A 23,419-nucleotide genomic window follows, 5' to 3' on the forward strand; every position below is an offset into this window, starting at 1 on the left:
AAATTGAATCAAAAGAATTAAAGGAATAATTTTATATTCGTTTGGACCTCTTGACGTAATTCCCTATACTTAAATGTCCATTTGTTCTGCCAAATTAATGGGGCAATTTTGTTCAACAAAATTACTTTCAGGATTTGTGAGCTACCTTTACTATCGAGGATTTAATAAACATCGTCTCATGGTGTAAATATCGAAATTGCCATTTTTACATTTCTTGATATCTCCACGAATATTGGTCTGTTGCTAGTCAAATAAACACTAGAGATCATGGATCAATTTGCTCAACAATTTTACTTGGTAGCAAAAAAAAACAAAAATATCCGATTTTTTTAGGTGAATACCCTGAGAGAACGTTTGGATCAAATATGCTTATATGGTGTAAATATTCAAAATCTTATTAGTAAATTGTTTTTTTTAGAGTGAAAAAATGAGATATTTTGTCTGGTATTTATGCAATCAATGTCAAACAACATCTGAATGATGGATCATAATGTACTCCACCAGGTTGCTTATATATAAAAAGTAGCTTGACTTAACCGATATAGAGTTATAGCTGAATTTCAAGATTTGATTTGCCATTTTGATCAAAATGCCCTTTTTTTTATTACACTTTTCATTTCACCGGTAAATTCAATAATATTCAATGTGCATTTATATCATATAAACCAATTTAACTAACCTTTGAGCGATCCGAACACTATTATAACCTTCAATGAACACACAATACAATCTCGAAGCTCATAAAAAATAGACCTGTTTATTCGGACCATCGCATACACAAACCCTTTTTATTTTTAAAATGCTTTTAAATAATTATATTCTGAAGATCTGTGAATGTTATTACAGAAATATTAGATCCATTCAGTGTGTATATGTGTTCTCTTGGATCTTTGTGCTTTGAAGGTCTGCGAATAATTTCCATACGGTAACCTAAACCAAAGTGCTTTCCTGCAAAATATAATAAACCCCGACGTTCAAACAGCTTGGAGAGATCGAGGCTCAAGAAAGAAAATGGCTATCAAGCGTGTAAAATAGATATGTTGACAGCGTGATTTTCTTCTAAAAGCCTTTACTAAATCATATAAAATAAAAGCAACCCTTTTTAAAAGACCTTTCAAAAGACCTTTCTCTTGTGTTTTTCTGTATCTTGTATTGTTCAATATTAAAAAGTATACACACTTTTTAGTACCATATATAAGAATTAAGATATTATTCTTGTAATAGTCAAAACTCTTTTATATTTCTAAGAAATCAATCAGATATCGACTGTACATATATATACCAAGTACTTTCAAGACTTTAACAATTTTTAAACGCGTGTGCATTCTGGTTTTTACCCTAAAAACTCTTGCTTTCTATCATGAGTGGCTGTTAAAAGGATGCGCAAATCAACATTGGACGTCAGGCTGAATGAGAAAACTAGGGAATTGATCTTTAATGCGCAATGTTCTGACAAACTCATTTCTGCAAAGACATGATGAGAGTTATATATAAGCTAATGAGCTATTCGCATGAGCAGAATTGTAGTTTCTGATGGTAAATAAGGTTTCGCATCGTTGTCGCTCGTCTTTTTCTGTTTTTTGCGTCCTTTTTTGTTTACTTTTTGCTTTTTTTTTCATCGTCTTTAGCTCTAGTAGTCACCTGCATATGAAAATAGTCACACCTCTTTCCCCTTAATTTTTTTTGAAGGGGCACACGTCAGCGATGAAAGGATGCAAGAGATGCGTAAAGTAGATGGAAGACTCCATTTACTTTGGTCCTCTTCACCGAAAAGGAACTCGTGAAACTCAACTCCGTTAAAGTAGTTCAAGTGACGATTGACGTTCTTTCAAAAAAAAAGTGTGTGTGTTAGGTACCACCGCACTCGTCTGTAATATTTCTTTTTGGAATTGGTTTGAGTTTAATAAAGAAGTGCAGTATGATTGTACTGAAGTTCTGACGATATTTTGTAGAGTTAGAAAGCTCAAGAGAAGCGAGAGGTTTGTAACGAGTCTTAAAAGAGAAAAATAAAGGTGTAGCGGTTTATATCAGAGAAGAACTCTAAGACTTTGTGCATCGAGGATAAAAAAGTATGGGAATTGTATAATACAAATACACATATTTGGCCCAGCATCTGATTTCACAGTAGATGTGTTAATATGGAGCAAAATATTTAACAAATATTCTCAATTTGGGTCCATGGCTATTTAGATAGTGTATTCTACATCAAAGACATATGAGGGAAATTTTATTATTCAAAGATTTTTATAAAATAAATATAAAGTAAATGTAATATAGTATAAGATGGTCAAGTTCATGCTACTTCAGTCCAGTCCAGTCGATTCCAGTCAAGTCCAGTTGATTTTTTTTGTCCAGTTGATTTTTTGAGCCTTTTTTTTTGTCCAGTCAATTTCACGGAATAGTAATAATGGAATAGTTTTGGTATTGAAAAGAATAAAAGGATGATTTGAACTTTTTTTTTCTTGCTTTTTTTTTGCTTTTTTTTTGTCCGAACACAGCACACAGTAAAGGGGATAATTCGGACTTTTTGATTTTGAATTTTTTTTTTTGATTTTTTTTGTCCAGTCAATTTCACAGAATAGTAATGAGAATAGGTTTTGATATTGAAAAGAATAAGAGGAGGGGTTTTTGGTATTGCTCTTTTTGCTCTTTTTGTTTTTTTTGAGCTTTTTTTTTGAGCATTTCTTTTGTTTTTGTTCAAAGACTTCATTTGCTTTGCATGTATATAAGGGGATTTCATACCTTGTCCTAATCCAGAGTCTTGTTTCAGTTCGCAGCCTTGCTTCAGTCCAGGTCCAGGTTCCAATGCAGAGTTCTTCCGGTTTGTTCATCTTTTTTTTTGTTTTTTTTTGTTCTTTTTTTGTTTTTTTTTTTTTGTTATTTTTTGTTTTTTTTTAGAGGAGGACTTAGTATATGCCTGTTTTTTTACAGGACTTATTATAGGCCTCGGGTTCGGATTTCTTTTGATCCTTTTTTGTTTGAGTGGAGGACTTGATATGTACCTGATCATTTCTGATAGGTTTTGGTCTACGCCTCGGTTTTTGGATTTGATCCTTTTTGTTTGAGATAAGGACTTAGTATATGCCTTAGTTTCGGATTTCTTTTGATCCTTTTGGAGTGGAGGACTTAGTATATGCCTCGAGTTCGGATTTCTTTTAATCCTTTTGGAGAGAAGGACTTAGTATATGCCTGCCTTTTTTTTGCACAGGACTTAGTATAGGCCTCGGGTTCGGATTTCTTTTGATCCTTTTGGAGAGGAGGACTTAGTATATGCCTGTTTTTTTTTACAGGACTTAGTATAGGCCTCGGTTTTGGTTTTTGATTTTTCTTTTGGAACTTGCTTTTGGAACTTTGCATTGGACCCTTTCTTGGAAATCGACTTGGTTTTGAGACTTGGAGGTACGACCCAGACTTTGGACTTGGATAGAAATGCGCCTCTACTTTTGTATGTATATATGTATGTGTATATGTATGTATATGAGTGTGTATATGTATGTGTGTATGTATATGACTATGACTATTTGTATGTCTGTGTGTGTGTGTGTATAAGAAAGAAAAATAAAGAATAGAAATTGTGTGTGCTTGTGTGTGTGTATGTGTGTATGTATTTTTCTACTTCTCTAATTGTGTACTTCTCTACTTGTTTGTATATATCTGTGTGCTAGGACTAGTACTATACCAACACTTGGATAGTTTTGGACATTTGGACTTTGACTTGGACAAGACTCGGAATTGGACTTGGACATAAAAGCAAACCGTGGCTTGACCATTTCAGGGATTCTGCTAGTCTATGAGTTTCCACTTGAGATAGAGATAATTGTGAATATATTTTTTTTTGCTTCTTTTTTGCTTTTTTTTTGAATTTTTTTTTTGTATCTTTTTTTTGTATTTTTTTTGTATCTTTTTGTATTCTTCTTGCTTGACTTGGTTCTTGCTGCTGTCATTCTTGCACAAGATTCAGGCTTCTGAATTTGCCGCATTATTGGAGCTGATAAGGCCGAATATGGCTTAAAAAGATAAAGAAGAAAATTAGTGAGAAAACGAGAAATATATTTAAATATAGGGCAGGTTTGAATGACTGAAATAACATACCTTAATTGAGAGAATTTGTTTCGTAAGGAAAGGAACTTGGCTTGGAATAGGTAACATCATCTGAAGAGACGGGCCCGGGACTGCAAAATGTTCTTCGATGACCGGGCGGAATGGACCTTGACCACCAGCAGGGGGTATACAAGACCACCAACAGTAAACAACCAAACTTCCAGCAGAAACAATGTGCCAACTTGCAGCGATGGGGTCAACCACAAAAGGGTTTGGCCACCAAATGGCAGAGGAGCTACCAGATCTTGGCTTACCACGCCAAGAACCCTAAATATATACAGGCATACAATGCAATGTACAATATTTCGAGGGGAGAAAAGGTACGACTAGCGTACCGAGCAGCTTTGCCTTTTGGTAAAGTCTAACGCTCCCAAACTCTCTCTGGTATCCTCTAAAGGGTTGTAGTATTGTGAGCCCTGTCACAGGGCGACCTTGAGAAGAAGAAGAGCAAAATATCATATAATTAGTACCGAGACATGTTGTGTATAAATAGTACTTATCTTCTGGATGGACGGACCAATGGTTGATATTGTCTCTGACGAAAAAGTCCAGAGACAGAAGCAACCCTTGAAAAATTGCCTTATCGCTTGCTTTGTGGTTCACATTGTTTCTGCCTTGAGCTCTGTTGTTTACTACTGGCGGCCTCTACTTGTTCCTTGCTGGTGTTCTCGGCCCATAATATAAATCCGGTCATCTCAAATACCTTTTTTGCAGTCCTGAGCCAATAGTCTCGAATGATGATGAGGAATTTATTCTTGTTGTAACCGTATCCTAGTCGAGACTCTTCGTGTGCTTTTTGACCAACCCAGCGAGATGGCGAGACTCTGGGTCAGCTTACTTGATCTTAGGTTTGTTGTGCTTGAAGGTTTATATTCTTGAATACTTGGATACTTGAATGCTTGATATCATTTTTTCATGTTCATGTTCATGTTTATGTTCAAATTTGCTTTGATATTGGACCCAATTTTCCGTAAAAGTATATATATATATACATGGCTTGTATGCAGTTGTCTCGACTTGGTTTGGATAGGTTCATCGAAAGTAACCTTGCTTCTCCTTCACAGCTGAAAGTTTGCGTAAATGCCCTTCGACTCGGGTCTTGTTTTCTTGAGTATACGCATTTCCAGTTGCTAACTGTAACCTGCTTTTTTGTGACAATTTCTAGCTCACCCTGCTTGGTCTGGTTCATTTACCAGACCATATTAATCAGAGTCCTCCTCAAATGAGGGTGGCTAGGACTCTAACCACAGGTTTTGCGTGATGCTTGAAATCATCGGCGAATTCCACGCTATCTCTTCAATGACTTTTTTTTTGTATAGTCAGTTTATGTTGATTCAACTGATAAAGTCACTGATACCCAATTGATCAGTCATTGAAGCATATCCTTTTGTGCAGATGAACTTTGGTTTTGCCATCTCAAAATAGCTGCGGATGTCTGGACATGCATGTGTACGCATCGTTTGAGTCCGGACACAAGGACTGGTAGCAATCATAATGACTGATATACCGTCATGTCTGTGAGGGAAAACCTCGCCAATCTTGTGTAGAAACTAGGTGTTTTTGGCTCGTTTTCCCGAAACCTCTTGGGATTGTCTACCCCCCAGCAATAGATTTTCCACAATCTATGGTGTAGCAAACTCAAAGTCCAAAAAGACTTGTCCGAGCCTACCAGTGAATCTTCGAAAACTCACCAAAAAAAGGGGGGGAGACTGAAGATAGCCTTCCAAGGACTTCAAGAAAGAGTCCGGCAAGGAAGCAAAACCCATTCGGCCAGACATGACTACATAATGAACACCGTGCCCCACAGTATTCATTCTCCCTGGCTTAAGCACAAAACTCAAGCTACAAAGGCCTTGAACCCAGGTACAGAACAGGCCAGAGACCCAGCCAACCGCGATTTCCAGAATGAGATCAGAACGATACCAGAACGATACCAGAAATCTAGTCAACCAGACCAGACCAGCCAACAGGACCACCGTGGCCCAAAAACAACCCAGAATCAAGGACTCCGGAAGCCCTACTCGTACAGAAACCACCACTCACAGATCTCGGCCTCAGACCTGAGAGGAAGTCAACAAGAACCCTACGAACAAAAGGTTCAAGCCAACCCTACAGTAGTGCAAGCACCACCCTCGAATGTATACAAACAGCAAATACCAGAGGCAAACAGGATTGAAAACCAGTCTAGTACCACCACAGGTTACACTCATATGTAGACCTCCACAATCTACCTTCTCTTTATACTGTCTATGCCAAGCCAAGACTCAGAACCAAGCTAACAGGCGGAGCATGGTGTCGATCCCAGAGGGAAACGATAATCCAGTCCTTTGAATCTGAAAGCAGTAGGAACCGAACGTAAAAGAGGCTACCCTTACAGCTTAACCAAAAGACCCAACGTGAATCACCACGCAGATAGTTCCAAGGAAAAGTACTGTGAAAGGTCTGGGAATTCCAGTGTCACCATAAAACTTACCAGAAGCTTCAGGATCGACCTTTGGTTCCGACCGCATCGGCTTGGCTCCAGGGCCAACCGACCGACAAGATGTCCGCTTGGTGAAGCGTACAAATTGCATCTTAATGTGCAGACTTTTGAGCCGGTTCATGACTTGAATTACGCTGTGGCGTACTTTGCTTGTTCCTCTTTGCCTACCCAACCCTTCCCTGAGTCAGCGGCACCAACGCAGAAAAGCTTACGAGTCAAAGGGGGTGACTACAGCCATTGTCATTCTTGAGTTATCTGTCTGGGGATTTCCTGGAAGCCATATTCTTGTTTCCACCACCTTTTTACTGCTGGATGCAGCACCAGGCTTTAGGAACCAAGCCAAAGCAAATTTTTGTTTCTTAACCAACATTCGTTCACAATTAGGTCCAAAGTCAACCGATGGAACCCAAAAGCTAAGCACAATTAGGCTTTCTCTTCTTGCTACTGGATGTAGCACGAGGAGTAGGCTTCACTGGCACCGAATCTTTGGCATCTTAGAAACCCTTTGCCTGGAATTCGGCGGCCGACAAACCGTTGTTTGTTGGCGCATCGAATGACTTCGCCGATTTCTTGCCCTTGACAAGAGAACGTTTAGGTCTCCCGACGCTAGTGGAAGACTCGACCTTGGGGTCCTTTGGCTGCTCCATATAAGCGCCGGAAGCCAGCGCTTTCAATGTCACAGCCATTGGAGCCTTGGTCTCGGCTTTGGAATTATCTGGCTGCTTCTCACGAGAGCCAGAGGTCAACTCGGTCTTTGTTGCAACCTTGGATTCCTTGGCCTTGCCCTTGGAATCCTTTGCCTGTTCCTTGGCAGCGCGGGAAGCCAGCGCTCTTAGAATTCCAGGCATAGAGACCTTGGGCGCAGCCTTGGTCTCCTCTGGTTGCTGCTCGCGAGAGCCAGAGGCCAACTCGGTCTTTGCCGCAACCTTGGGTTCCTTGGCCTTCTTTCCACTTTGACTGACAGGCTTGGCTGTCTTTGAATGGTCCTTTGGTCCTAAGACCGCAGGAGTGCACTCTCCAACCTTCTTTGCCCCGTCGGCGAGCAGACCAGACACAGACGCAGGAAGTGACTCTCCGCCCTTTTTCTGTTCACCTGACTTTTTGGTACCGCGACTCTGAGGCTTCAGCGCAGTAACAGCGATAGGCGCATCCAATCGCATCACGTCGTGCTCCACCTTGTCGTCTACAACCTGTTGCGGGACACAGGCTGGGATCTTGTTCGTATCGCAATCCTTCTTTACAGACTGGGAGACGTACTGCAAATCTTCATCCATCGGATTGCAGGTGTGGGCCACGAGCTTTTCGCCACAAACAGCATCGGGCACCGCCACCTCGACAACATCATCATCAATCTCCATGGAGTTTTCAACTTCCACGACTTCACTCCAAGCCAGGTCGTCGTCAATCTCCATTGGTGTGGGAAGTCCTGTGGAGAGACATTCACCAAAGAAACCATTCACTGACTGCCAAGAAGATAAAGCGAACGCCTCATTGAGACCCTCCACTGTACCAGACTTTGGCTTTGGATCCTTTAAGCCAGCATTATCCAAACCCGATGGGGTCTGAACGGACTCTTGTTCTAAGACAAGAGTCTCTTCAGCTGACTCGGGAACCAAGCCGCACTCTGGTTCAGCGACTTCAGTCAATGAGTCGCGATGGGCTTTGTTTTCGGAGTCGTTGAGCTCCTCTTCCAACAACGCGTCAAGAAATCTTGCAGAGAGTCTTGGATGTGCAAAACCCTCTGAGAAAAATCTGTCACAGATGAATCTGAGTCGTACGCTGATCTCAGCTTCATCGCATACATCTACAAGCTCACTCGACACACCCTCGTCGAGGTCTGCATGGGTTTCCCCACAGGTACCAGCTACGTCATTAACTGGGGACACCATTGTAGCGATGCCACATCCCAACTTGTGCAAAGGAAGGAGGTGAGGGACATATTCCCGAAGCCCTGCTCCAACAAACACGCTCGACTTTCCTACAGAAACAACGTCTTCCGCCTCCGAAGAGGAATCATCGACAGACATATGCCCTGGGATACCTCCGTGGCGCTCACTCAACAAGCTACCTGAGGGTTCTCCCGTTGTTCGTGAACCAGCCGACCACAAAGAGCCTAACCAGTTTGACAAAATGCCAAGGAATGTCTGAGGCATCACATTTTTGTGAGCTTCGACTTGATTCTCGCCGTCTAATCTCGCGTCAACAAATGGGGTTGCACCCACTCCCGCCATGGAGGGGCGTCTTCGTCTTGCAGGTTTGGCCATGCAAAAAGCAGAGGGCAAAGGAGAAGCTTCCCATAGCATCACAGGGATGAATATGAGAGCTGGGGCAAGTAGGTATGCGAGCGCGAAGGCTGCGCAGAGAGCGTTATAAACTTTGGAATTCATTGAGAGTAATGATGGATAAACAAAGTGCGAAGGAAAGAAAAACAGGGGAGGTGGGAATAACTGAGGTATATATATGTTTTTTTCTTGATGGTAGTCGCGCTGACATCACACTCTAAGCTACCAATATATCTGTCTATACGCCTTTATCAATTTGACACACATAGGTATTGGTAGATAAGAATTGTCTCCCCCCAAACAACTACCAAGCAACCTGTATATTTTCACATTATCGTTAATACAGGTACCGCACGCCCTCTGAGGATTACCACCCACACAAAAAGAACAACCAACCGGTTCATGTATATTTAACGCTTCTACACTGTGGTAAGCTCTTGTACATTTGTATCAACACCAAGTCCAAGTACCAAGAGGTCTGTACTTTACTGTTGTAAAAGGGCTTCATTATATGTTTAATACGCTCGTCTTGAATATGTTATTTTATTCTATTTTATTCTATTCTATTTTACTTTATTTTATTTATATTGTGTTGATTAAACCCCCGAAAAAATAAAATGAAAATTTTCTTCTGCTGGAACAAGAAGTGCACAGACCAGCTTAGAGTAACCTGAAAATTGCCGTTATTGAAGCTTGTACTCTGTCTTTAGAGTTGTTACTACAACTGATCAAAGTCAAGTCTTTCTTTACTTCTTTACTTCTTTACTTTGCTTCATTCTCTTTTGATTTACTTTACAAGAAAGTTGGTTTTTGTTATCTAATGACTGTTTCTTATTGGCTGTCCCTTCCGTTGTATAACAGTTACACGATTACAGGTTAATATAAATTATAACCAATAGAAAGAGAAAACATGTACCAAAGTAGTAAAAAATCATATTGACTATCGGATGCTTTCCCTCTTCTTTGTTATCTTCAATCCACATATAAATATTAGCAGCTCATGAGATTATTTTCTTGTTAACAAAATGCCAGACCACTTATAAACCCCAACCGTAGTACTACAGTTTAATATTAGGCCCAGGCAATTTTTTTGTTGTTGGACGGACTGCTGTGTAAAGCGTATCAGCCAATCGTAACATAGTGATGTTATAGGAGATAGAGGAGCTAGCCTGCAATAAATTCTACTGACTCTTTATTGCTAGCATGTATAAAATTTTCGATGACATGCGGTGACGCTTTCGTAGTTGAGTAAGCTGACCCTTGCTACTTTGTAGTAAATTTTCGTAGACAAGTTTGCACCACCCATTATTCACCGATGTGATTTGTGGGTGGGGAGAATACAACGGGTGTGATATATCTTACCACCATTTTCACACTTTATTTGTATCAAGTCGGGTTTACATCCTGAAGAAGACCGAGCCATGCAATGCAGGTACAATGAACCCGGTGCTATTATTCTTCTAAAAAATAAAATGTCTTTTGTGTGTGTGTTTAAAAGAGAGAAATGGGAGGGTAATATGTATTGAACACACAAGTAGTATTCCCATTGTATTCATGAATCAATTATTCTTATTGTTATCCTTTTAGCTTTTTCGTCTGCTTCCTGCTAATTAGTCCTATTTCTTTGATATAATGAGAGTAATATCAATATTTCCATCAATATGACTATATTGAGAGCTGCTTGTATCACACATCATATCATTAGATATATTGATCGTGCAGATATTAGTCTATTGGATCAAACTCGTATCACTTGGGTCTGTATAAAATAAATGGATCAAAAAGAACTTGTGTGTGGCAGCTAGAGACAAATAATATCTAATATTCCCAGAGATATTACAAAGCTGTCCTGCGCATAGATGATCAAGTCAGTACCTCAATATATATATATATATATATACATTGATTGCAGAGACCATATAATAGCTTTTTCTTCTTCTTCTGAAAAAGAGATCCACGGAAGAGTCTCTTGGTCATTCGAGTTAAACGCGTTAACGCTTTTATAATATAAACTTGGGACGATAAAATAGTACAGTCCAAAACGTTATACTCCAACAGTATTACATTAAATGCATTTCATTAACTGGGTCTATGTGCAAAGAATAAAGTATAAATAGTCAATCCAGATAGCTGATACTTATAGAGAACAGCAAAGATCTATCTCAACTATCGCCATATAGCTACATTGACACCCACACACATATTACATTAAACTTTCATGGATTTATTTTTTTGCCAATATTTAAATACATATAAGACATAAATTATTGCTTTCTTGAACCTTTTTTACAGTATCGAAAAGAAATGTTTCGCCCATTTTAACATCCACCATGAATGGTAAAGAAGATATCACAGCTTCAAATTCATTTATAAAGATGCACAGTACCTATTGAAATATAATACTTGGAAGAATAAAAAGTGAAAGACATATATATATTAATAATGTAAAAAAAAAAGATACAGCTTTAATAGCTAATTTGTTTAAATTTCTTTTCTTAAGTAAGACCAATTGATTTGGCATATTCAAGCAGCATGTTCTACAAGTTTTTGCTGATATTTTGTTCCACTCTTCCAACAAAGCAGCCTTCAGCTCATTCAGAGAATTTGGTCTAGGGCGTCTTGCTCTAATTCTGTTATCAATGATTCCCCGTATATTCTCGATGGGGCTAAGACCAGGGCTGTTGAGTGGCCATTCCAAAACATCAATACCATGTTTTTTTTGAACTTTCCTGCAACTTTTGATTCATGAGCTCTGGCATTATCTTCCTGGAAGGTGTAGCCACCGCTGCTATGTACAGGAAGAGCATGCAAAAATGAAAGAAAATGATCTCAAAGAACTTCTACATATCTTGGACCATCCATGTTTTCATCTACAAAAACAAGTGGACGAAGTCGTCCTGACCAGATACACTCCCAGACCATAACCGATCCACCGTTTTCTTGCACCTTCGGAACAAAGTGATCCGTACCAAATCTCTCACCAGCTTGGTGCCAGAGCTTTCTGTTTGAACTCTTCTTATATAGTACAAATAACAACTCGTCACTCCCGATAACAGTTTCCCACCGTTTATTCCAGTCTTGCACGGTTTTGTACCAAGCTCGACGTTTGGCAATGTGTGCCTTGGTAAGAAAAGGCTTTGACGCAGGTTTACGGCAAAAAAAAGTCCATGTTGTGTAAAGCTTTAAGCATGGTAACCTTGCTGACATTCTTTCCCGTGTCAACACTAGCATCATCAGCAAGATCATCCAAATTTGACCACCTGTCTTTTTTGATATTCGAGACAATACGTCTTTTATCTCTAGGTGTGAGAAGCTGTGGTCTTCCAGAAGTTTTTCTGTTATCAGTAGTTTTTCTTTCTTTATATCTCTTTAAAAAATTTCGAACTGTTGATTTGGGTACATCCAGCTTGACTGAAATTCTGGCAGCATTATTTCCATCAAGTTGAAGACCAAGGATTTTTGATCTCGTCAAATCTTAAGGGACGTTATAGGGCCCATGAGGGTTATTCTTTTGTGCGTTTGGCATTATGGTAGATTTGTTAATTACTTTTTTAAGATGTCGAGAAATATAAAATATAGGTTATAAAGCAGAGGTCCAAATAGCATGCTAGAATGTGAAACGTTTTTTTCTCAGACTGTATATATATATATATATATATTGAGGTACTGACTTGATCATCTATGCGCAGGACAGCTTTGTAATATCTCTGGGAATATTAGATATTATTTGTCTCTAGCTGCCACACACAAGTTCTTTTTGATCCATTTATTTTATACAGACCCAAGTGATACGAGTTTGATCCAATAGACTAATATCTGCACGATCAATATATCTAATGATATGATGTGTGATACAAGCAGCTCTCAATATAGTCATATTGATGGAAATATTGATATTACTCTCATTATATCAAAGAAATAGGACTAATTAGCAGGAAGCAGACGAAAAAGCTAAAAGGATAACAATAAGAATAATTGATTCATGAATACAATGGGAATACTACTTGTGTGTTCAATACATATTACCCTCCCATTTCTCTCTTTTAAACACACACACAAAAGACATTTTATTTTTTAGAAGAATAATAGCACCGGGTTCATTGTACCTGCATTGCATGGCTCGGTCTTCTTCAGGATGTAAACCCGACTTGATACAAATAAAGTGTGAAAATGGTGGTAAGATATATCACACCCGTTGTATTCTCCCCACCCACAAATCACATCGGTGAATAATGGGTGGTGCAAACTTGTCTACGAAAATTTACTACAAAGTAGCAAGGGTCAGCTTACTCAACTACGAAAGCGTCACCGCATGTCATCGAAAATTTTATACATGCTAGCAATAAAGAGTCAGTAGAATTTATTGCAGGCTAGCTCCTCTATCTCCTATAACATCACTATGTTACGATTGGCTGATACGCTTTACACAGCAGTCCGTCCAACAACAAAAAAATTGCCTGGGCCTAATATTAAACTGTAGTACTACGGTTGGGGTTTATAAGTGGTCTGGCATTTTGTTAACAAGAAAATAATCTCATGAGCTGCTAATATTTATATGTGGATTGAAGATAACAAAGAAGAGGGAAAGCATCCGATAGTCAATATGATTTTTTACTACTTTGGTACATGTTTTCTCTTTCTATTGGTTATAATTTATATTAACCTGTAATCGTGTAACTGTTATACAACGGAAGGGACAGCCAATAAGAAACAGTCATTAGATAACAAAAACCAACTTTCTTGTAAAGTAAATCAAAAGAGAATGAAGCAAAGTAAAGAAGTAAAGAAGTAAAGAAAGACTTGACTTTGATCAGTTGTAGTAACAACTCTAAAGACAGAGTACAAGCTTCAATAACGGCAATTTTCAGGTTACTCTAAGCTGGTCTGTGCACTTCTTGTTCCAGCAGAAGAAAATTTTCATTTTATTTTTTCGGGGGTTTAATCAACACAATATAAATAAAATAAAGTAAAATAGAATAGAATAAAATAGAATAAAATAACATATTCAAGACGAGCGTATTAAACATATAATGAAGCCCTTTTACAACAGTAAAGTACAGACCTCTTGGTACTTGGACTTGGTGTTGATACAAATGTACAAGAGCTTACCACAGTGTAGAAGCGTTAAATATACATGAACCGGTTGGTTGTTCTTTTTGTGTGGGTGGTAATCCTCAGAGGGCGTGCGGTACCTGTATTAACGATAATGTGAAAATATACAGGTTGCTTGGTAGTTGTTTGGGGGGAGACAATTCTTATCTACCAATACCTATGTGTGTCAAATTGATAAAGGCGTATAGACAGATATATTGGTAGCTTAGAGTGTGATGTCAGCGCGACTACCATCAAGAAAAAAACATATATATACCTCAGTTATTCCCACCTCCCCTGTTTTTCTTTCCTTCGCACTTTGTTTATCCATCATTACTCTCAATGAATTCCAAAGTTTATAACGCTCTCTGCGCAGCCTTCGCGCTCGCATACCTACTTGCCCCAGCTCTCATATTCATCCCTGTGATGCTATGGGAAGCTTCTCCTTTGCCCTCTGCTTTTTGCATGGCCAAACCTGCAAGACGAAGACGCCCCTCCATGGCGGGAGTGGGTGCAACCCCATTTGTTGACGCGAGATTAGACGGCGAGAATCAAGTCGAAGCTCACAAAAATGTGATGCCTCAGACATTCCTTGGCATTTTGTCAAACTGGTTAGGCTCTTTGTGGTCGGCTGGTTCACGAACAACGGGAGAACCCTCAGGTAGCTTGTTGAGTGAGCGCCACGGAGGTATCCCAGGGCATATGTCTGTCGATGATTCCTCTTCGGAGGCGGAAGACGTTGTTTCTGTAGGAAAGTCGAGCGTGTTTGTTGGAGCAGGGCTTCGGGAATATGTCCCTCACCTCCTTCCTTTGCACAAGTTGGGATGTGGCATCGCTACAATGGTGTCCCCAGTTAATGACGTAGCTGGTACCTGTGGGGAAACCCATGCAGACCTCGACGAGGGTGTGTCGAGTGAGCTTGTAGATGTATGCGATGAAGCTGAGATCAGCGTACGACTCAGATTCATCTGTGACAGATTTTTCTCAGAGGGTTTTGCACATCCAAGACTCTCTGCAAGATTTCTTGACGCGTTGTTGGAAGAGGAGCTCAACGACTCCGAAAACAAAGCCCATCGCGACTCATTGACTGAAGTCGCTGAACCAGAGTGCGGCTTGGTTCCCGAGTCAGCTGAAGAGACTCTTGTCTTAGAACAAGAGTCCGTTCAGACCCCATCGGGTTTGGATAATGCTGGCTTAAAGGATCCAAAGCCAAAGTCTGGTACAGTGGAGGGTCTCAATGAGGCGTTCGCTTTATCTTCTTGGCAGTCAGTGAATGGTTTCTTTGGTGAATGTCTCTCCACAGGACTTCCCACACCAATGGAGATTGACGACGACCTGGCTTGGAGTGAAGTCGTGGAAGTTGAAAACTCCATGGAGATTGATGATGATGTTGTCGAGGTGGCGGTGCCCGATGCTGTTTGTGGCGAAAAGCTCGTGGCCCACACCTGCAATCCGATGGATGAAGATTTGCAGTACGTCTCCCAGTCTGTAAAGAAGGATTGCGATACGAACAAGATCCCAGCCTGTGTCCCGCAACAGGTTGTAGACGACAAGGTGGAGCACGACGTGATGCGATTGGATGCGCCTATCGCTGTTACTGCGCTGAAGCCTCAGAGTCGCGGTACCAAAAAGTCAGGTGAACAGAAAAAGGGCGGAGAGTCACTTCCTGCGTCTGTGTCTGGTCTGCTCGCCGACGGGGCAAAGAAGGTTGGAGAGTGCACTCCTGCGGTCTTAGGACCAAAGGACCATTCAAAGACAGCCAAGCCTGTCAGTCAAAGTGGAAAGAAGGCCAAGGAACCCAAGGTTGCGGCAAAGACCGAGTTGGCCTCTGGCTCTCGCGAGCAGCAACCAGAGGAGACCAAGGCTGCGCCCAAGGTCTCTATGCCTGGAATTCTAAGAGCGCTGGCTTCCCGCGCTGCCAAGGAACAGGCAAAGGATTCCAAGGGCAAGGCCAAGGAATCCAAGGTTGCAACAAAGACCGAGTTGACCTCTGGCTCTCGTGAGAAGCAGCCAGATAATTCCAAAGCCGAGACCAAGGCTCCAATGGCTGTGACATTGAAAGCGCTGGCTTCCGGCGCTTATATGGAGCAGCCAAAGGACCCCAAGGTCGAGTCTTCCACTAGCGTCGGGAGACCTAAACGTTCTCTTGTCAAGGGCAAGAAATCGGCGAAGTCATTCGATGCGCCAACAAACAACGGTTTGTCGGCCGCCGAATTCCAGGCAAAGGGTTTCTAAGATGCCAAAGATTCGGTGCCAGTGAAGCCTACTCCTCGTGCTACATCCAGTAGCAAGAAGAGAAAGCCTAATTGTGCTTAGCTTTTGGGTTCCATCGGTTGACTTTGGACCTAATTGTGAACGAATGTTGGTTAAGAAACAAAAATTTGCTTTGGCTTGGTTCCTAAAGCCTGGTGCTGCATCCAGCAGTAAAAAGGTGGTGGAAACAAGAATATGGCTTCCAGGAAATCCCCAGACAGATAACTCAAGAATGACAATGGCTGTAGTCACCCCCTTTGACTCGTAAGCTTTTCTGCGTTGGTGCCGCTGACTCAGGGAAGGGTTGGGTAGGCAAAGAGGAACAAGCAAAGTACGCCACAGCGTAATTCAAGTCATGAACCGGCTCAAAAGTCTGCACATTAAGATGCAATTTGTACGCTTCACCAAGCGGACATCTTGTCGGTCGGTTGGCCCTGGAGCCAAGCCGATGCGGTCGGAACCAAAGGTCGATCCTGAAGCTTCTGGTAAGTTTTATGGTGACACTGGAATTCCCAGACCTTTCACAGTACTTTTCCTTGGAACTATCTGCGTGGTGATTCACGTTGGGTCTTTTGGTTAAGCTGTAAGGGTAGCCTCTTTTACGTTCGGTTCCTACTGCTTTCAGATTCAAAGGACTGGATTATCGTTTCCCTCTGGGATCGACACCATGCTCCGCCTGTTAGCTTGGTTCTGAGTCTTGGCTTGGCATAGACAGTATAAAGAGAAGGTAGATTGTGGAGGTCTACATATGAGTGTAACCTGTGGTGGTACTAGACTGGTTTTCAATCCTGTTTGCCTCTGGTATTTGCTGTTTGTATACATTCGAGGGTGGTGCTTGCACTACTGTAGGGTTGGCTTGAACCTTTTGTTCGTAGGGTTCTTGTTGACTTCCTCTCAGGTCTGAGGCCGAGATCTGTGAGTGGTGGTTTCTGTACGAGTAGGGCTTCCGGAGTCCTTGATTCTGGGTTGTTTTTGGGCCACGGTGGTCCTGTTGGCTGGTCTGGTCTGGTTGACTAGATTTCTGGTATCGTTCTGGTATCGTTCTGATCTCATTCTGGAAATCGCGGTTGGCTGGGTCTCTGGCCTGTTCTGTACCTGGGTTCAAGGCCTTTGTAGCTTGAGTTTTGTGCTTAAGCCAGGGAGAATGAATACTGTGGGGCACGGTGTTCATTATGTAGTCATGTCTGGCCGAATGGGTTTTGCTTCCTTGCCGGACTCTTTCTTGAAGTCCTTGGAAGGCTATCTTCAGTCTCCCCCCCTTTTTTTGGTGAGTTTTCGAAGATTCACTGGTAGGCTCGGACAAGTCTTTTTGGACTTTGAGTTTGCTACACCATAGATTGTGGAAAATCTATTGCTGGGGGGTAGACAATCCCAAGAGGTTTCGGGAAAACGAGCCAAAAACACCTAGTTTCTACACAAGATTGGCGAGGTTTTCCCTCACAGACATGACGGTATATCAGTCATTATGATTGCTACCAGTCCTTGTGTCCGGACTCAAACGATGCGTACACATGCATGTCCAGACATCCGCAGCTATTTTGAGATGGCAAAACCAAAGTTCATCTGCACAAAAGGATATGCTTCAATGACTGATCAATTGGGTATCAGTGACTTTATCAGTTGAATCAACATAAACTGACTATACAAAAAAAAAGTCATTGAAGAGATAGCGTGGAATTCGCCGATGATTTCAAGCATCACGCAAAACCTGTGGTTAGAGTCCTAGCCACCCTCATTTGAGGAGGACTCTGATTAATATGGTCTGGTAAATGAACCAGACCAAGCAGGGTGAGCTAGAAATTGTCACAAAAAAGCAGGTTACAGTTAGCAACTGGAAATGCGTATACTCAAGAAAACAAGACCCGAGTCGAAGGGCATTTACGCAAACTTTCAGCTGTGAAGGAGAAGCAAGGTTACTTTCGATGAACCTATCCAAACCAAGTCGAGACAACTGCATACAAGCCATGTATATATATATATACTTTTACGGAAAATTGGGTCCAATATCAAAGCAAATTTGAACATAAACATGAACATGAACATGAAAAAATGATATCAAGCATTCAAGTATCCAAGTATTCAAGAATATAAACCTTCAAGCACAACAAACCTAAGATCAAGTAAGCTGACCCAGAGTCTCGCCATCTCGCTGGGTTGGTCAAAAAGCACACGAAGAGTCTCGACTAGGATACGGTTACAACAAGAATAAATTCCTCATCATCATTCGAGACTATTGGCTCAGGACTGCAAAAAAGGTATTTGAGATGACCGGATTTATATTATGGGCCGAGAACACCAGCAAGGAACAAGTAGAGGCCGCCAGTAGTAAACAACAGAGCTCAAGGCAGAAACAATGTGAACCACAAAGCAAGCGATAAGGCAATTTTTCAAGGGTTGCTTCTGTCTCTGGACTTTTTCGTCAGAGACAATATCAACCATTGGTCCGTCCATCCAGAAGATAAGTACTATTTATACACAACATGTCTCGGTACTAATTATATGATATTTTGCTCTTCTTCTTCTCAAGGTCGCCCTGTGACAGGGCTCACAATACTACAACCCTTTAGAGGATACCAGAGAGAGTTTGGGAGCGTTAGACTTTACCAAAAGGCAAAGCTGCTCGGTACGCTAGTCGTACCTTTTCTCCCCTCGAAATATTGTACATTGCATTGTATGCCTGTATATATTTAGGGTTCTTGGCGTGGTAAGCCAAGATCTGGTAGCTCCTCTGCCATTTGGTGGCCAAACCCTTTTGTGGTTGACCCCATCGCTGCAAGTTGGCACATTGTTTCTGCTGGAAGTTTGGTTGTTTACTGTTGGTGGTCTTGTATACCCCCTGCTGGTGGTCAAGGTCCATTCCGCCCGGTCATCGAAGAACATTTTGCAGTCCCGGGCCCGTCTCTTCAGATGATGTTACCTATTCCAAGCCAAGTTCCTTTCCTTACGAAACAAATTCTCTCAATTAAGGTATGTTATTTCAGTCATTCAAACCTGCCCTATATTTAAATATATTTCTCGTTTTCTCACTAATTTTCTTCTTTATCTTTTTAAGCCATATTCGGCCTTATCAGCTCCAATAATGCGGCAAATTCAGAAGCCTGAATCTTGTGCAAGAATGACAGCAGCAAGAACCAAGTCAAGCAAGAAGAATACAAAAAGATACAAAAAAATACAAAAAAAAGATACAAAAAAAAAATTCAAAAAAAAAGATGCAAAAAAGAAGCAAAAAAGAAGCAAAAAAAAATATATTCACAATTATCTCTATCTCAAGTGGAAACTCATAGACTAGCAGAATCCCTGAAATGGTCAAGCCACGGTTTGCTTTTATGTCCAAGTCCAATTCCGAGTCTTGTCCAAGTCAAAGTCCAAATGTCCAAAACTATCCAAGTGTTGGTATAGTACTAGTCCTAGCACACAGATATATACAAACAAGTAGAGAAGTACACAATTAGAGAAGTAGAAAAATACATACACACATACACACACACAAGCACACACAATTTCTATTCTTTATTTTTCTTTCTTATACACACACACACACAGACATACAAATAGTCATAGTCATATACATACACACATACATATACACACTCATATACATACATATACACATACATATATACATACAAAAGTAGAGGCGCATTTCTATCCAAGTCCAAAGTCTGGGTCGTACCTCCAAGTCTCAAAACCAAGTCGATTTCCAAGAAAGGGTCCAATGCAAAGTTCCAAAAGCAAGTTCCAAAAGAAAAATCAAAAACCAAAACCGAGGCCTATACTAAGTCCTGTAAAAAAAAACAGGCATATACTAAGTCCTCCTCTCCAAAAGGATCAAAAGAAATCCGAACCCGAGGCCTATACTAAGTCCTGTGCAAAAAAAAGGCAGGCATATACTAAGTCCTTCTCTCCAAAAGGATTAAAAGAAATCCGAACTCGAGGCATATACTAAGTCCTCCACTCCAAAAGGATCAAAAGAAATCCGAAACTAAGGCATATACTAAGTCCTTATCTCAAACAAAAAGGATCAAATCCAAAAACCGAGGCGTAGACCAAAACCTATCAGAAATGATCAGGTACATATCAAGTCCTCCACTCAAACAAAAAAGGATCAAAAGAAATCCGAACCCGAGGCCTATATTAAGTCCTGTAAAAAAACAGGCATATACTAAGTCCTCCTCTAAAAAAACAAAAAAAAAAAGATGAACAAACCGGAAGAACTCTGCATTGGAACCTGGACCTGGACTGAAGCAAGGCTGCGAACTGGAACAAGACTCTGGATTAGGACAAGGTATGAAATCCCCTTATATACATGCAAAGCAAATGAAGTCTTTGAACAAAAACAAAATAAATGCTCAAAAAAAATGCTCAAAAAAAACAAAAAGAGCAAAAAGAGCAATACCAAAAACCCCTCCTCTTATTCTTTTCAATATCAAAACCTATTCTCTTATTACTATTCTGTGAAATTGACTGGACAAAAAAAATCAAAAAAAAAAATTCAAAATCAAAAAGTCCGAATTATCCCCTTTACTGTGTGCTGTGTTCGGACAAAAAAAAAGCAAAAAAAAAGCAAGAAAAAAAAAAGTTCAAATCATCCTTTTATTCTTTTCAATACCAAAACTATTCCATTATTACTATTCCGTGAAATTGACTGGACAAAAAAAAAGGCTCAAAAAATCAACTGGACAAAAAAAATCAACTGGACTTGACTGGAATCGACTGGACTGGACTGAAGTAGCATGAACTTGACCATCTTATACTATATTACATTTACTTTATATTTATTTTATAAAAATCTTTGAGTAATAAAATTTCCCTCATATGTCTTTGATGTAGAATACACTATCTAAATAGCCATGGACCCAAATTGAGAATATTTGTTAAATATTTTGCTCCATATTAACACATCTACTGTGAAATCAGATGCTGGGCCAAATATGTGTATTTGTATTATACAATTCCCATACTTTTTTATCCTCGATGCACAAAGTCTTAGAGTTCTTCTCTGATATAAACCGCTACACCTTTATTTTTCTCTTTTAAGACTCGTTACAAACCTCTCGCTTCTCTTGAGCTTTCTAACTCTACAAAATATCGTCAGAACTTCAGTACAATCATACTGCACTTCTTTATTAAACTCAAACCAATTCCAAAAAGAAATATTACAGACGAGTGCGGTGGTACCTAACACACACACTTTTTTTTTGAAAGAACGTCAATCGTCACTTGAACTACTTTAACGGAGTTGAGTTTCACGAGTTCCTTTTCGGTGAAGAGGACCAAAGTAAATGGAGTCTTCCATCTACTTTACGCATCTCTTGCATCCTTTCATCGCTGACGTGTGCCCCTTCAAAAAAAATTAAGGGGAAAGAGGTGTGACTATTTTCATATGCAGGTGACTACTAGAGCTAAAGACGATGAAAAAAAAAGCAAAAAGTAAACAAAAAAGGACGCAAAAAACAGAAAAAGACGAGCGACAACGATGCGAAACCTTATTTACCATCAGAAACTACAATTCTGCTCATGCGAATAGCTCATTAGCTTATATATAACTCTCATCATGTCTTTGCAGAAATGAGTTTGTCAGAACATTGCGCATTAAAGATCAATTCCCTAGTTTTCTCATTCAGCCTGACGTCCAATGTTGATTTGCGCATCCTTTTAACAGCCACTCATGATAGAAAGCAAGAGTTTTTAGGGTAAAAACCAGAATGCACACGCGTTTAAAAATTGTTAAAGTCTTGAAAGTACTTGGTATATATATGTACAGTCGATATCTGATTGATTTCTTAGAAATATAAAAGAGTTTTGACTATTACAAGAATAATATCTTAATTCTTATATATGGTACTAAAAAGTGTGTATACTTTTTAATATTGAACAATACAAGATACAGAAAAACACAAGAGAAAGGTCTTTTGAAAGGTCTTTTAAAAAGGGTTGCTTTTATTTTATATGATTTAGTAAAGGCTTTTAGAAGAAAATCACGCTGTCAACATATCTATTTTACACGCTTGATAGCCATTTTCTTTCTTGAGCCTCGATCTCTCCAAGCTGTTTGAACGTCGGGGTTTATTATATTTTGCAGGAAAGCACTTTGGTTTAGGTTACCGTATGGAAATTATTCGCAGACCTTCAAAGCACAAAGATCCAAGAGAACACATATACACACTGAATGGATCTAATATTTCTGTAATAACATTCACAGATCTTCAGAATATAATTATTTAAAAGCATTTTAAAAATAAAAAGGGTTTGTGTATGCGATGGTCCGAATAAACAGGTCTATTTTTTATGAGCTTCGAGATTGTATTGTGTGTTCATTGAAGGTTATAATAGTGTTCGGATCGCTCAAAGGTTAGTTAAATTGGTTTATATGATATAAATGCACATTGAATATTATTGAATTTACCGGTGAAATGAAAAGTGTAATAAAAAAAAGGGCATTTTGATCAAAATGGCAAATCAAATCTTGAAATTCAGCTATAACTCTATATCGGTTAAGTCAAGCTACTTTTTATATATAAGCAACCTGGTGGAGTACATTATGATCCATCATTCAGATGTTGTTTGACATTGATTGCATAAATACCAGACAAAATATCTCATTTTTTCACTCTAAAAAAAACAATTTACTAATAAGATTTTGAATATTTACACCATATAAGCATATTTGATCCAAACGTTCTCTCAGGGTATTCACCTAAAAAAATCGGATATTTTTGTTTTTTTTTGCTACCAAGTAAAATTGTTGAGCAAATTGATCCATGATCTCTAGTGTTTATTTGACTAGCAACAGACCAATATTCGTGGAGATATCAAGAAATGTAAAAATGGCAATTTCGATATTTACACCATGAGACGATGTTTATTAAATCCTCGATAGTAAAGGTAGCTCACAAATCCTGAAAGTAATTTTGTTGAACAAAATTGCCCCATTAATTTGGCAGAACAAATGGACATTTAAGTATAGGGAATTACGTCAAGAGGTCCAAACGAATATAAAATTATTCCTTTAATTCTTTTGATTCAATTTTACTTTAGAAATAGAAACTAAATGTCTTCCACCTAAAGTGTTTTCCCAAAAAACCAATAAGTTGTTGGCCGTTATTGAGTGGCCTTATATGACTTTATACAAATAAAATAAATAAATAAGCCAGCACAGTGCACGAGACTATTAAAAAAGAAGGAAACATATATATCATATTGATTCAAT

At 39.7% G+C, this 23,419-nt stretch overlaps 8 protein-coding genes across 8 annotated transcripts; 4 read left to right on the forward strand and 4 right to left on the reverse strand.

The window, feature by feature from the left end:
• Window positions 1–805: 805 nt before the first annotated feature.
• PHYBLDRAFT_168094 (hypothetical protein) lies at window positions 806–1,462 on the reverse strand (the record flags this gene model as incomplete). Its single annotated transcript, XM_018435795.1, has 3 exons — window positions 806–1,015; window positions 1,074–1,146; window positions 1,338–1,462. 3 exons carry the CDS (start codon window positions 1,460–1,462, stop codon window positions 806–808), a joined length of 408 nt encoding a protein of 135 aa, XP_018291699.1.
• A 1,749-nt stretch (window positions 1,463–3,211) lies between these two features.
• Window positions 3,212–5,594, reverse strand: PHYBLDRAFT_145134 (hypothetical protein; the record flags this gene model as incomplete). The annotated part of the gene is made up of 10 exons (XM_018431375.1): window positions 3,212–3,411; window positions 3,680–3,780; window positions 3,925–4,007; window positions 4,093–4,368; window positions 4,437–4,492; window positions 4,572–4,667; window positions 4,735–4,925; window positions 5,094–5,281; window positions 5,347–5,393; window positions 5,459–5,594. The coding sequence occupies 10 exons, from the start codon at window positions 5,592–5,594 to the stop codon at window positions 3,212–3,214; spliced, it is 1,374 nt and encodes a 457-aa protein (XP_018291700.1).
• Window positions 5,595–5,888: 294 nt separating this feature from the next.
• Window positions 5,889–6,317, forward strand: PHYBLDRAFT_168096 (hypothetical protein; the record flags this gene model as incomplete). Its single annotated transcript, XM_018435796.1, has 1 exon — window positions 5,889–6,317. The coding sequence occupies one exon, from the start codon at window positions 5,889–5,891 to the stop codon at window positions 6,315–6,317; it is 429 nt and encodes a 142-aa protein (XP_018291701.1).
• A 760-nt stretch (window positions 6,318–7,077) lies between these two features.
• On the reverse strand, window positions 7,078–8,970 carry PHYBLDRAFT_168097 (hypothetical protein; the record flags this gene model as incomplete). Its single annotated transcript, XM_018435797.1, has 1 exon — window positions 7,078–8,970. One exon carries the CDS (start codon window positions 8,968–8,970, stop codon window positions 7,078–7,080), a length of 1,893 nt encoding a protein of 630 aa, XP_018291702.1.
• A 5,328-nt stretch (window positions 8,971–14,298) lies between these two features.
• Window positions 14,299–16,191, forward strand: PHYBLDRAFT_168098 (hypothetical protein; the record flags this gene model as incomplete). The annotated part of the gene is made up of 1 exon (XM_018435798.1): window positions 14,299–16,191. One exon carries the CDS (start codon window positions 14,299–14,301, stop codon window positions 16,189–16,191), a length of 1,893 nt encoding a protein of 630 aa, XP_018291703.1.
• Window positions 16,192–16,951: 760 nt separating this feature from the next.
• Window positions 16,952–17,380, reverse strand: PHYBLDRAFT_145139 (hypothetical protein; the record flags this gene model as incomplete). The annotated part of the gene is made up of 1 exon (XM_018431376.1): window positions 16,952–17,380. The coding sequence occupies one exon, from the start codon at window positions 17,378–17,380 to the stop codon at window positions 16,952–16,954; it is 429 nt and encodes a 142-aa protein (XP_018291704.1).
• A 294-nt stretch (window positions 17,381–17,674) lies between these two features.
• Window positions 17,675–20,070, forward strand: PHYBLDRAFT_145140 (hypothetical protein; the record flags this gene model as incomplete). The annotated part of the gene is made up of 9 exons (XM_018431377.1): window positions 17,675–17,810; window positions 17,876–17,922; window positions 17,988–18,175; window positions 18,344–18,534; window positions 18,602–18,697; window positions 18,777–18,832; window positions 18,901–19,176; window positions 19,494–19,602; window positions 19,871–20,070. 9 exons carry the CDS (start codon window positions 17,675–17,677, stop codon window positions 20,068–20,070), a joined length of 1,299 nt encoding a protein of 432 aa, XP_018291705.1.
• A 1,707-nt stretch (window positions 20,071–21,777) lies between these two features.
• PHYBLDRAFT_168101 (hypothetical protein) lies at window positions 21,778–22,434 on the forward strand (the record flags this gene model as incomplete). Its single annotated transcript, XM_018435799.1, has 3 exons — window positions 21,778–21,902; window positions 22,094–22,166; window positions 22,225–22,434. The coding sequence occupies 3 exons, from the start codon at window positions 21,778–21,780 to the stop codon at window positions 22,432–22,434; spliced, it is 408 nt and encodes a 135-aa protein (XP_018291706.1).
• Window positions 22,435–23,419: the final 985 nt, after the last annotated feature.

The sequence above is a fragment of the Phycomyces blakesleeanus genome (genome assembly GCF_001638985.1).
Source record: "Phycomyces blakesleeanus NRRL 1555(-) unplaced genomic scaffold PHYBLscaffold_10, whole genome shotgun sequence".
NCBI lineage: Eukaryota > Fungi > Mucoromycota > Mucoromycetes > Mucorales > Phycomycetaceae > Phycomyces > Phycomyces blakesleeanus.